This window comes from Mobula birostris, chromosome 4 (genome assembly GCF_030028105.1).
Source record: "Mobula birostris isolate sMobBir1 chromosome 4, sMobBir1.hap1, whole genome shotgun sequence".
Classification (NCBI taxonomy): Eukaryota; Metazoa; Chordata; class Chondrichthyes; order Myliobatiformes; family Myliobatidae; genus Mobula; species Mobula birostris.
Genome location: NC_092373.1, coordinates 134977052 through 134991697, shown reverse-complemented (window position 1 = coordinate 134991697; position 14646 = coordinate 134977052). Strand labels below are relative to the sequence as shown.

Below are 14646 nucleotides of genomic sequence, written 5' to 3'. Positions count from 1 at the left end.
ACAAAGCTAAGCAGCACTAATGTTTAGATAGTAGACTGCAGGTACGTGATGGAAACAAAAAGATAATGAAAAACACAAACATTTCATTACGCTCAGCTGCAGGTGGGTTTGGTTTTGGAATATCTGGAAAGTGTGTCTAAACCAAAAGGGTTTGGGTGTCTTCCAAACTTTGCTTTTAGAAAATAACTCTTCTGGATTCTACTTAACATTTTTTAAGATATATTTATAATTTGATTATCATTTCCTCAAATTGCTGCTATATTTGTTTTCCCACAGCTGATTTCTGTGTCTTTATGTGACAGGGAAGGGTAAGAAAGTAATACAGTGAGAGAGGGGAAAGGAGGTGAAACAAATAGAATTCAGCCATTATTACCTGGCTGCCTCCTGAATATGCTGTAGCTTCTCAGGAAAAGATGAAAGACCAGCATCCTTTTTTTGTGTTTCCTGTTTGGAAAATGCAATCATCATTACTGGCATGTTCCCTTTTGTATGAAGAACAGATATCACAACTAAAATAATATTTTATCTTCAAGTTAAAGAATTTTGTTATTTACAAATAGTCATTCTGATGTGCTGAAGGAAAAGTGATTTAAGAATTAAGATCTTCTGGAGGTGGAAGTGCATCTTATGAGTGAAATTTTTCAGTAATTCCTATTTTTTGAATTGAAAATTATCTACTTTTGAATCAATTCCAGGGCATTGTAATTACGGAAAGAAATAACAAACAAATACAAACCAGAACGACAAAGTGGAGCAAGTTCATTCCTGGCTTGTTTGCCTTTGTGTCGGCTAGTTTCAACAAAGAAGATAATTTGAAGCCCACAGCATTTCCTGCATAACCTCCCTGCAGAGAAATGGGAAGAAACCATCAATGGAGAAGACAGACACACAGAAGCTTTGTGACACCAAAATCAACAAAAAGAGGAAGCAACATAAATCACTTACAGCATTCATGATGTTGCCTGCCTGCAGAACTAAATGTAAAATCGCATGAAGTTCCTCACAGGTCATTAGTTCTGCAAAATATTAAAAATAAGAGTTCCAATCAGGCTAATCATGAGATATTTCCAGCAAATTTTAGAATGGTTTGAGTACCCACTTCCAAGCTTTCTTCCTTCCAATTTTTAAAGGTGTGATACCTCTGTTGGGTTTGTTTCTTGGACATTATGAACCCTTCCTTAAGTGAACACTACTTGCGCAAGACTCTAAACAGTGACTGATGGCATCTGAATCGTGAATATGATCCACCCTAATGAGCCTAAGTCATTCTCAAAGATGCACATTCCACTCTCACTCTCTCTGTCACACACTCATATCCTCTCTCATCGATGCACACTCATTCACACTTGGTTTTAGCGAGGACCAATGAATTGTGAGAACCACAGCTTTGTTATTGCCTGGGTACAAAAGATTTGAGTTTGAATGTGAACACTAATATGGAACCAGGCCTGTATCATACAATAGAACAAATATAATGTGTCATGTAATAATGTTAAAAATAGGAGTACATGTACTGCCACGAATAATATCATTATTGATCTTTTACCTCAGTGCCACTCTCCTGCACCAATCTTGTATTCCTTGATTCCCATATCTAAAAATCCATTGACCTCTGACTTGAATACATTCAAAAACTTAACCTCCATTGCTTTCTAATGTAAATAAATAGAGATTTTCAAATTCTGAGTTTAAAAAAGTCTTCTTAGTCCTAAATGGGCAACCCTTTACTTTGGGACTGTATTCCCTGGATGTAGATACCCAAATCCCATTTACTCTTGACAAAGTTCCAAAAGAAATGTGTGCATTTTAATGGAACCTTCCCTCAGAAAGTACAGATCCAGTCTGCTTAACCTCTCCATATTCAACACACCTAATAAATCTTCTCTCAGAGACCAGCACAGAATATTACAGATGTGTTCAGTTTTATTCAATTGGAGAAAGACATCTCTACTGTTGTACTCAAATCCTCTTACAATAAAAGCCAAACCAAGATACAATATGACTTCCTACTTGATGCAAGTTACTTTGTATATAAAAATACTGAGATCCTTCTGAACACCAACGCCTTTAATTTCTAACCATTTAAAACATTTTTCAGCTAAAATGTGACTTTTTTCTGGACCATTTTTCCTGGCCTTTCTGTTGTACCTGTCTATATTTCTCTGAAGTCCTTGTACATACTCTTCTTATCTGTAGAACAGATTTTTTCAACCAAGTAATAAGCAAGCAATTTCCTTTAATTCACCAGTGATTTAATTACCTTTTATAGCTGTTTGCATTGCTTTCATTTCCTTGTATAATGCCAAGCAGGCAGGAGTAAACTCTTCTTTAAGAATCATGGCTTCCATCCGAAGAGCATAGCTGCAAACCAACAACATTGTTCAAAACAATAGATCAATAATTTGTATATTTAATATTAACTATGAAGAACTGTGTATTACACTGCTATCTTACCTTGGGACTTGTATCAACATGACCATGAATGAATCTGCAAGTGACAACTTGTTCACATCATCTTTGAAGGCTTGTAACTTCTTGACCTTTAGAGAGATATTACTTAATCAGCAATAAACTTTGCCCCATTCACCTTTAACAATTACAGAGGGTGGGGAAAATTAATAATATAATTATTTTACTGTTAATTTGGAGTAATGATAGCAAACAAAACCAATATGGGTCACCTGAAAATTAATAACCAAGTTATTTTGAGGAGCTTAATTTATGGTCATGTAAACATGTCAGAATATTGAAAGGAAAATAATAGTGAATTTGGTGCAGGGATACACAAAAATGATTTTTTTTTAAAAGTGAAAGTAATAAGACTAAAGAGGCTAAAGGACAACAAATTCCCAGATGCTTTGCATGCCTAAAGATATTAAGAGATATGGGTGATAACAGTGTTAATGCATGAACTATAATTTTCCAATTCAGGAATCTTACATAAAATAAAATAAATCAATTATAAAACCTGCCTATCACTCTTTTAATTAAAAGAGCTAAGGGAGAAACTGGGAAATGAAAAATTAGTTACTCTGTTTACCCTATCAACCATTGTCAGGGAATTACTAAAAACTAAAGTAAGGGACCTTGTAAATCTTCAGTGAATAAGAAAAGGCTGCAGGGAATGGTAAATGACTAGTCATGTTTGGGCAACCTTACTAAATTGCTTGAAAAACTGCCTTAAGTATGGGAAAGCGGGGGAGTGGGACTAAATGGGAGAATGGATCAGCTCATGATAAAATGGTGGAGCAGACTAGATGGCCCAAATGGCCGACTTCTGCTCCTTTGTCTTATGGTCTTATGGAAATTGTTTACAGATATTATTTATTTAGATTTTCAGAAGCATCTACTTAAGTTTCTTAATAAAACATATTAAATATAGACCAGGAATGAAAAAAGAATGATTAATCTGCTTAGGTAATTAGCAGAGGCAGAAGTGATGGTATAAGAATGATTGTAAAGTATTTTCATTGACAAGATGGCACTGGCAGTAATCTGTAATTACCTGCTTTGGGTTCTCAGCTGTTCACCAGATTAACAAACAAAATAATTTGTCAGATTTGGTTATAGGGATTTCAGCCAAATAAAACAAAGATTGTGGTACTGTAGGCAATGTAGATCAAAGTCAAAAACTAGAGACACCTATTAATAGATTCAATAATGAGACAAAACTGTGATAGATGGCTAGAGTTGTCCATTGACACACAGGACCAAGCTTCCAAAGGAGTTTTAAAACCATGACTGTAAGATATGACCATGGCCCATCAAGTCTGGCTGATCTGATTTTCCTCTCAGCCCCAATCTCCTGCCTTCTTCCCATATCCCTTCATGTCCTGACCAACCAAGTATCTATCAACCTCTGCCTTAAATTTACATAAAGACAGCCTCCACAACTGCCTGTAGCAAAGAATTCCACAGATGCAACACTCTCTGTCTAAAGCAATCCCTCCTCATCTCCAATCTAAAAGTACACCCCTCTATTCTGAGGCCGAGTCCTCTGGTCTCAGACTCTCCCACCATATGAAACATCCTCTCCACATCCACTTTGTCAAGACCTTTCAGCTTTTCGGGAGCTTCACAACTGTAATGGTTAGTGTAATGGACACCCTGCTAAACATCTGCAGATCCTGGTTGGGCCATGGTAAGGAGGCAGTCGAGAACTAGGGATGATTAACTCATACATAGGCTAGTCAGAAAACACTCCTTCACAGAAGGATGGTGGAAATTTTAAAATGGCTTAAAAATTTCATATCAGATTCCAGGACTGAAACCGACATTCCCATGTAACCACTTTGCACTGAAAAACAGAATAATTTTTAGAAAATCAGCTCATTTTCAACTGCCAGCTTTGCCAGCCTTTGTGCAACTCTGGCCAGTTACAGCCACTTTACTGGATTGTACATGTTATCCTAAATGAGGGTTTCAATTGAGTGCATTGCCCAGAGATCTACGAAATGAAACAGAAGTTCTCAGACACAGCACGTAAGGTTCTAGTGGAGGAGGTCCAGAAGAAGACAGAGGTCTTGAGCTCATGATGGGGGGAGCAGGGGGAGGCAAGCCTCAGAGGGAGCAAATGTGGGAAGAGAATGACCTCCTAGAGAACTTAATATGGTGCAAATAATTTATTAACTTGATACAAGTAGTCAAGATAAAATCCAACTTCATCTACCGCATTTATCTGTAAGCGCAAGAGCTGCACATAGTGCAAAACAGTTAACATGCGTGTAATCCAAACACTGCATCCTTCAAGGGTACAGTTCTTTACAGTGATGAGGCAGGCAATGCGGTTGCTACACACTTCCACCAACCCAGGTTCAATCCTGTCTCCGGTGTTGCTTATATGGAGTGTGCATGCCCTTCCTGTGACTGCATGATTTTCCCCACCACATCCCGAGGATTAGTAGGTTAATTGGCTCCTGTAAATTATCTTTAGTATGGTTTGGTGATCTGAGAGATGGGTAGTTGTTAAAAGAATCAGAGGGTGTAAATGGGTGTGCATGAGAGAACAGATTTCAGGGAAATAAGTAGGAGAATGGAGCTGATAGGATTGCTCCAAGAGTCAATCTGTCATCATAATGAACCCTGGGCACCCTCCCAAGGCTATGGTCAACACGCCCCTAGAAGACAGCGGTGCAGCTAATGTAGATGAACTGAACACGCTGAAGAGGGAGAGGGAGAAGTAGAGAGTCTGTCATCATGCCCGACACCGGCCCCCTAGGCCTGAGTTGACGTAGTTAGTAAGAGTCAATATACAGAACTGAGTAGAAGTCCTAAGCACATATACATAGCTCGGGTGTCCAAGACATTTGCACACTACTGTACTTGTCAACATGGAATGGAGAGCGAGTTTGGCACCAGGCAAGGCCTTGCCATTTGATTCCAAACAACTGGTTAATTGATCAATACAGAATGTGTCTCTGGCGCATGCCACTCCCCTGCCCCTCACTTCCATTTTTCCCAACCATGATTCCCCTCTCCCTGCCCCTTCCCACTCTCAGTCCACATTAGAGACTAATATCAGAATCAGGTTTATCATCACTCACATACATCATGAAATTGTTTTTATTTGTGGCAGCAGTACAGTGCTATGTATAAAATTACTACAGTACTGGGCAAAAGGCTTAGGCACCCTAGCTATATATATGTATAGCTTACTGGCTGTTGCCTCATTCACAATCATTACTCTGTCTTTTATATCAACATGTCAAATATGACATTTGAGATGCCTGCTAGAGGTGGGAGTGGCAGCTACCAAGGCCTCAGGCACAGTAGTGGATGGCTCATCTGCTGTATACGGCCACTCCAGCTTCTTTCGAGAACTATCACATCTCCAAGAAATCAAATCCATCCCCATTCCCAAATCCATTATATTTCTTCACACACACCACTAGCTGAACCTTATAACCATCTGTTCTGAGAATATAGTCCACTTCACCTCTCAGAGGTACAGGAGAAGGAAAAGGTTGAACAGTAGGAGGACAAGGGAGAGGACACAATGCTGCAGCTCTGAGACCAGCATCACATATATCATAGAGGTTAGTTTAGATTGAAGGTCCATAAAGTTGGACACACTGGAACCAGATGAGCTAGGTGGAAGGAACATCACAGCTCTACTACAGAGAAATAAACTGAGAACTTTGCACAGCAAAGGTGCAGAAGGAGCATGAAGCACTTAATGAAGTTTGGTGCAATTCTCATCCTACAAAAACCTTCCAGATGGGTACCTAATGATTCTGCTACCAGCTTGGCCCGTGGCTAGATTCTTGAGCCCATGCACAAGGCTTAGCCAATGGTTTGCAGATGGTGCAGAATTTGGAGATGTTATTGATAGTGAAGAAGATTATCATAGATTATGGGGGGGCGGGGTGGATTTTGATCAGTTAGGAAGTGGGTGAAGGAGTAAGGTTGAGGTAATGAAAGTCAAACCAGCATATTTATACTATGAACGGTAGGACACCAGGGAGGATAATAGAACAGAAGGACCTATGATTTCAAGTTTTGTTGATAGCAGCATCACAGGTAGACAGGATGGCGAAAAGGGCATTTGGCATGCTGACCTTCATTAGTTAGGGCATTACATATAGGAGTTGGGACATTATATTGCAGACGTACGAGTCACTGGTGAGGCTACACTTGAGTACTGTTTTCAGGTTTGGTCACCCTGTTATAGGGAAGACATGGTTAAACTGGAAAGAGTGTAGAAAAGATTTACAAGGACGTTGCCAGCACCACAGAGCCTGAGATACAAGGAGAGGTTAGCCAGGCTAGGTCTATATTCTTTGGAATGTAGAAGAATGAGGGATGACCTTATAGAGGTTTATAAAATCATGAGGGGCAGAGATAAGGTGGACAGTAGCAGTCTTTTTCCCAGGACAAGGGAGTCCAAAACCAGGGGGTCACAGATCAAGAGTGAGGGAAGAAAGATATAAAAGGGACTTGAGGACAACCTTTCAAGGCAGAGCACTGTGAGTACATGGAATGAACTGCCAGAAGAATCACTTATTTAGGGTACATGCAGGGGCAAGGCCTGGAGGACTATGGGCCAAAATTGGGACTAGCTACGTAGGCACCATTGTTGGTCCAAAGGGCTTGTGTCTATGCTATATTGCCCTATGACTGTGACTCACCAGTTTGGAGAATTCCATCAAGCACTTATGTGTCCTTGCAATGTCTAATGACTGAGGTTATAGCAGCAGACGAGTGGCTGGATTGAACAGATGCCCCAAGGAATTGTCACGACTCTGGATCAAGAATCCACTAACCTGTGAATGCCAACGTTCCTGTTTTCTTCCCCACCATTACACTTGTCTACCAGCCAGCAGCATTAAACCGCTGAAGCTCATGCTGAAATTATGTTACTCTGAGAGACTTAGCAAATCATAGCCCACAGCCCAAAACAAATTAAAGTCCACAGTCCTAATAGAGAAATTGAAGGTGTTTTGTTACTGAGGAGAAAGTAATGAGGAACAGAACGGCCTCTCCGTATATGTCCAAGGATCCAGCACTAGCAGATAAGGTGGTTAAAAGGGGACATGGGATACTAGCCTCCATTAGCCAGAATACAGAACACAAGAGTAGAAACGTTATGGTATAACTAAATCATTTAAAAGCCCCTGCCAGTATACAGTGTGCTTTTCTAGTTGCCACACTCTAGGGAAGATTTAAATGCAGATGATGCATTATTTGGGGAGGGTGCAGAGGGGATTTACCAGGAGGGTAACTCGTAAGGAGCTTTTTGGACTGGAAAGACTTGGGAGCAGAACGTCTGATGGGGAACCAGACAGAGGTGTACAAGATTATGAGGGACACAGATAGGGCAGATAGATGGTAAGACATATTTCCCACTCACAAAGATGGTTATAACCAGAGAGCACAGATTGAAGGTAAGGGGCAGGAGACTTGAAGATAAATGTTTTCAGCCAGAGGGGAGCTGGAATCTGGAACATTGCAAATGAGGAGGTGATGAAGGCAGGTACATTACAACATTAAGCAAGTATTTAGATGAGCACTTGAAGTGACATGGTATAGAAAGTTGTGTCGAGTGTTGGAAAAGGGGATTAATACAGCTAAGTACTTGGCGGCTGGCGTGGACTCAGTGGGCCTTCTGAGCATTCTAAGAGGACATCCAGACTCCCTCTTCAGAACGTTAGCAATCATCCACTTCAAATGCTGCTGACACTTTGACATCATTTCATAGAAATTTCAGAATAGGGATGAGGGCATTTACTTTTCCTACCAATGGCAATTATCAGGTCAAATTGTTTAAGATTAATAAAAGCTTTGGATGTGTTATAATTTCCTTATTTTTCCTCTGATGAGTATGGTGCTACAACTCAGGATCCTTCTTAGTGTGCTCTCCCTGGCCTGGGGCTTGAAGTATTCAGTGTTAACTGTGAACTTCTTGATGGTCTTTAGTTCTTTAAATTAAAGTTTAGGTAGCACTGCTCTGAAGTTCAAGTTTGGGGATGTCCCTCAAAGGTTGCCTTTAATTCAATGATCATTGTATGGTACTTTTTATTGTCATACGGAAGCAAAGGCCTTTTATTCACAAGATGCCGGACCAAGTTCTGATACAGGGAACATTGTACAAACTTCATGTGAATTGGGCCAGTACCAATATCTCTACAAATCCCTTCAGTAAACATACAGGAAAGAGAGAGGAGTGGCAACCATGAATGATGGAGCTGTTTAACTGTATCTTGATGTTATGATGTAGGATAACTTGGAAGAGAATCCTCCAAAACAAACACTAGTTCAGCATTCAAGAGTGGATTGTGTAAGATTATGGCCACAAAGTAAACTACTCACTAATCAATTTAGGAAGCAGGCATGCAAATTTTAAAAGTTCTACATTTGATAGCATACACTTTTTAAAACATGGTTATGGAACACCTGACTGTAGAGAAAGGACTCACAGAGATTTCATTCAGTATGGGTAGGGTAAACATACCCACTTACAGAGACTCCCTGAGCTGTACAGGTAAAGTGGGACGAATCTTTATGTAAAAGAAACTTAAAGGAAAAATGCCTAGGTATGTCAGAGGTGGGCACAAATAGGGCTTATCTTGTGTGGGCAGAATACTGATAAAGATGAAACCCAGTATCTAGACTAATATCAGAGATCTGGGCCAGGTGTGGGCACGTGGCCAAGTGGTTAAGGCATTGGACTAGCGACCTGAAGGTCGTGAGTTCGAACCCCAGCCGAGGGAACGTTTTGTGTCCTTGAGCAAGGCACTTAATCACACATTGCTCTGGGACAACACTGGTGCCAAGCTGTATGGGTCCTAACGCCCTTCCCTTGGACAACATTGGTCTCGTGGAGAGGGGAGACTTGCAGCATGGGCAACTGCTGGTCTTCCATACAACCTTGCCCAGGCCTGCGCCCTGGAGAGTGAAGACTTTCCAGGCGCAGATCCATGGTCTCGCAAGACTAATGGATGCCTTTTATCAGAGATCAAAGACCACATTTATTTACCAGTATCAGCAATACCAGCAAAGTTGTTAATTTCCTGGGCTAGGGTTAGGCCTAGACCACTGATTGTTAGAGGGAGAAGTTTAATTCTCACCATGGTAAACTGAAATCCAAAAATGTCAATGCATTTGCAATTTTTTAAATTGGTTACGCTGATTAAAACTACTGGATTGTTGCAAAAGCTCACCTGCTTTTCCTAATTATTTCAGGGTCATTTGGGGAGCACTGAAGTTTAAATCAGCTTGGCAAGTACATGGCAGGAAGGAGGGAGCACGACAAGCCGGAAGTGAGAGACTGAAATGTAACAAGCAAAATAAATAGGCAGCAAAAACAAAGACAAACAGAAATAGTACCAGAATGTAGAAAAATATTAAAAAGACACATTTAAAGATGCTATATCTGAAAACATAGTGCATCCACAACAAAATGGATGAACAAACATCTGATCTAAATTCCATTACAGAAACATGCCTACAGGGTGACCAAAACGGGGAGCTAAATATTCCAGGGCATTCAACAATTAAGAAGGAACGATAAAAAGAAAAAGAATGAGGGATAGCCCAATTAATAAAAGGATGACATTAATACAATTGTTAGGAAGTATCTTGGCTCAGTAGGGGAGAGAAGCAATGGAAAGTAACAAGTTATAGAGATCTAGAAGCGTATTTGTAAGTTAAGGTGTGGGATAACTTGGACAAGAATGGTTCCAAAGCAAAGACCGCTTAGAAAAGTAAGTATGCATTATTTAATTGAAATGGCAAATTAATTTAGCAAGCAAAAGATATGCAAATCAGCAATTCCACACAAGAAAGTAAGAGCAGGAGCTGGCCACTGTGCCCCTCAAGCCTGACCCAATAATGATCATGGCTGATCCATTCCGACCTCAACTCCTCTTCTGTGCCAGTTCCCTATAATCCTCCCTTCCTTGATATACAGGGTCTTTCTTTTGTTACATTTAAAATGGCGACTTTGTTATGTTAATCTGGGGAATGCGGCTTTGTTGTGCTTTAACGCTGAAGAGAGTTTGCGCTAACAGTTTGTTTTACTTTAAAATGAGATAACAGGGTTCTATTAGCCAATGGGTGGTTATGTATCATTTTGTTTTCGGATACCATGCTGTATGATATGACTGTGGACTGAGTTTTGGTGGGGAGTCGGAGGAGAGACGAGGAAGACCGCGGACGTGTGGAGAGGCTCTGGTCGATCACTCAGGGTGGTCCCGAGCCGTGAGTCAACAGAATTCGGGTGGTCGTCTGAAGTCGAATTGAGCTCCAACGTAGCGCGCAAAGAACTTGGACCTTGATAAGTGTTGGCGCCTTTTTTTTCCCATTACTTTCCTCTCTGTATCAAATGTATATTAATGTCATAGAATTAGTAATATCTATAAAGTGTATTTGTTAAAATTTACTGGGTGTGCTGGCTGATGATTGATGTTTGTGATTGATTCAGGCGGCAACCGGCACTGTGGGGAGTGTTGAGGCAGGTGCTGGGCTGGATTTCCCCTAGACATACACGAGCCAATATAACGAACGTTACATTGATCTTTCAAATATTTATCTCTCCTCTCCTTTAAATATGGAGACATAAGGGACTGCAGATGCTGGAATCTGAAGCAACAAACAAGCTGGAAGAACTCAGCAGGCCGGGCAACATCCATGGAGGGAAATGGAGAAACAGCAAACCTTGGAAGATGGTAGCTCCAGGGTGCTACCTTGTGGTCAACCAATCCCAGGCTGGTGTTGTTAACTGAAGTGTGGTGGGAAAAGGAACATCCTGTAGTCGAGTGAGATATCTCTCTCTCTCTCTCTCACTCTAAGAGTTTGCTGCTGGCTCTCGTTGGAGAATCTCAGAATAAAAAGTAGACTGTCACGCCATAACAGCGAATGTAAGTCTCCTCTTCCGCTGTGAAATGGGTGACATCTCTATGTCGCTTGTTTGTGAGAGAGAGAACCTCTGGCATGTTGAACTGTCGGATAAACAATTGTTTTTGTTGACTGTAGATCATGGTCTCCCTTTGGGTGCTTTGTGGGTGGTGGGCACGGATGCTTTGTTGCCTAAATGGTGACGGGGAGCGGAAGGTTGCTTTGCTGCTGCTTGTGCGGGGGAGAGGAAAGAGGAACTTTGGGGTTCTTATGTTTTTCTGTTGTTCATTCTTTTGGGGTTGCTCTGGTTTTCGTGGATGTCTGTGAAGATTAATTATTTCAGCTTGTCTACCGTATACATTCTCTGACAATAAACAGAACTATCCGAACCTGAAACATTGATTGTCCATTTCCCTCCACAGGTGCTGCATATCTACTCAGTTCCACCAGCATTGCTTATTGCTCTCCCTAAATATATCTAAAAATCAGTCCTCCACCACCTTTGGGTGCAGCATACTGCAGAGATCCATTCCCCTCTGAGAAAAAATGTTTACAAGTTCAGTTCTGAGACATAAGATGCAGTCACATTTTTCTGCATTTTACTGTGTGCCTTTACCATCAGAGGGTGGTATGGTGCAGCAGGGACAGATGCTCATGGACCTTTGCCTATTCCACGCACTCACCACTCTCTGCATAAAAAACTTACCCCTGACATCACCTTTGTACCTACTTCCAAGCACCCCAAAACTATGCCCTCTCATGCTAGCCATTTCATCCCTGGGAAAAAGCCTCTGACTATCCACACGATCGATGCCTCTCATCATCTTATACACCTCTATCAGGTCACCTCTCATCCTCCGTCGCTCCAAGGAGAACAGGCTGAGTTCACTCAACCTATTCTCATAAGGCATGCTCCCCAATCCAGGCAACATCCTTGTAAATCTCCTCTGCATTCTTTCTATGGTTTCCACATCCACCCTGTAGTGAGGTGACCAGAACTGAGCACAGTACTCCAAGTGAGGTCTGACCAGGGTCCTATGTAGCTGCAACATTACCTCTCTGCTCCTAAATTCAATCCCACGATTGATGAAGGCCAATGCACCATATGCCTTCTTAATCACACAGTCAACCTGCGCAGCAGCTTTGAGTGTCCTATGGACTCAAACCCCAAGATCCCTCTGATCCTCCACACTGCCAAGAGTCTTACCATTAATGCTATATTCTGCCATCATAGTTGACCTACCAAAATAAACCACCTCACACTTATCTGGGTTGAACTCCATCTGCCACTTCTCAGCCTAGTTTTGCATCCTATCAATGTCCCGCTGTAACCTCTGACAGCCCTCCACACTATCCACAACACCTCCAACCTTTGTGTCATCAAGTTTACTAACCCATCCTTCCACTTCCTCATCAAGGTCATTTACAAAAATCATGAAGAGTAGGGGTCCCACAACTGATCCCTGAGGCACACCGCTGGTCAACGACCTCCATGCAGAATATGACCTGTCTACAACCACTCTTTGCCTTCTGTGGGAAGCCAGTTCTGGATCCACAAAGCTATGTTCCTTTGGATCCCATGCCTCCTTACTTTCTCAATAAGCCTTGCATGGGGTACCTTATCAAATGCCTTACTGAAATCCATATACATTACCATCTAATGCTCTTCCTTCATCAATGTGTTTAGTCACATCCTCAAAAAATTCAATCAGGTTCGTAAGGCACAACCTGCCTTTGACAAAGCCATGCTGACTATTCCTAATCACATTATGCCTCTCCAAACATTCATAAATCCTGCCTCTCAGGATCTTCTCCATCAGTGAAGTAAGACTCAGTGGTCTATAATTTCCTGGGCTATCTCTACTCCCTTTCTTGAATAAGGGAACAACATTCACAACCCTCCAACCCTCCAGAACCTCTCCCATCCCCATTGATGATGTAAAGTTCATTGCCAGAAGCTCAGCAATCTTCTCCCTCGCTTCCCACAGTAGCCTGGGGTACATTTCGTCTGGTCCTGGTGACTTATCCAACTTGATGCTTTCCAAAAGCTCCAGCACATCTTCTTCCTTAATATCTACATGCTCAAGCTTTTCAGTCGGCTGAAGTCATCCCTACAATCGCCAAGGTCCTTTTCCGTAGTGAGTACTGAAGCAAAGTATTCATTAATTACCTCTGCTATCTCCTCTGGTTCCATACACACTTTTCCACTGTCATACTTGATTAGTCCTATTCTCTCACGTCTTATCCTCTTGCTCTTCACATACTTGTAGAATGCCTTGGGGTTTTCCATAATCCTGTCCACCAAGGCTTTCTTATTGCTCCTAATTTTATTCTTAAGCTCCTTCCTGCTAGCCTTATAATCTTCTCGATCTCTATCATTACCTAGTTTTTCGACCTTTCGCAAGCTTTTCTTTTCTTCTTAACTGCCTGATAGCTTCATATTTCCCTTACTCCAATTAAACACTTGCCTAACTTATCTGTTCCTATTCCTCTCCAATGCTACGGTAAAGGAGATAGAATTGTGATCACTATCTCCAAAATGCTCTCCCCACAGGGATCTGTCACCTAACTAGGTTCATATCCCAATACCAGATCAAGTACAGTCTCTCCTCTTGTAGGCCTATCTACATATTGTGTCAGGAAACCTTCCTGAACACACTGAACAGTTCCACCCCATCTAAACCCCTTTCTCCAGGGAGATATTTGTGAAATTGAAATCTCCCACCATGACAACCCTGTTATTATCACACCATGTGAAAGATAGTTTTTTTTAAAAAGAAACAAAAAATGGTTATGGCAGAGAAGTGTGGGAAGAAAATGCGGCATAATCCCTGCCAAACCTTGGTTCTCCCACACGTCTCGGTCCATAATCAGCAATGTGATAATGACCAATTGCTTTAATTAATATCCTTTCTAGGTATGGTGTTCTAAGACGGCACCGAGGTACGACCTCTGTTTAGGTCGCGGCTCAGCTTTAGTTGCTTTTTAGTGGGTGACACAAGCTGGGGTCTGATCAGCCCCGGCTGGGTCACCTGGAGGAGGGAGTATGATGTTGAAAGATCCAAAACACCCGATGATTCCAGGAACATCACTGAAGATGTGTCCAGAGGCATCAGTAGATGTATGTACACAGGATTATAAGAACACTCAGTCCTCTTTTATTGTCATTTAGAAATGCATACATGCATTAAGAAATGATACAATGTTTCTCCGGAGTGATATCACAGAAAACAAGACAGACCAAAGACTAACAATGACAGAACCACATAATTATAACATATAGTTACAGCAGTGCAAAGCCGTACCATAATT

At 41.4% G+C, this 14646-nt stretch overlaps 1 protein-coding gene across 3 annotated transcripts in view; it reads right to left on the bottom strand.

Annotated features, from left to right (window-relative positions):
- Positions 1 to 14646, bottom strand: part of fhdc1 (FH2 domain containing 1) — a 115067-nt gene that overhangs the window by 18584 nt on the left and 81837 nt on the right. For all 3 annotated transcript variants that reach the window (XM_072256078.1, XM_072256079.1, XM_072256080.1), the window contains exons 5-9: positions 2455 to 2540; positions 2261 to 2361; positions 946 to 1016; positions 737 to 844; positions 374 to 444 (exon numbers count right to left, since the gene is read on the bottom strand). In XM_072256078.1, coding sequence (XP_072112179.1) covers positions 374 to 444; positions 737 to 844; positions 946 to 1016; positions 2261 to 2361; positions 2455 to 2540 — 437 coding nt within the window. The remainder of the gene's footprint in view (positions 1 to 373; positions 445 to 736; positions 845 to 945; positions 1017 to 2260; positions 2362 to 2454; positions 2541 to 14646) is intronic.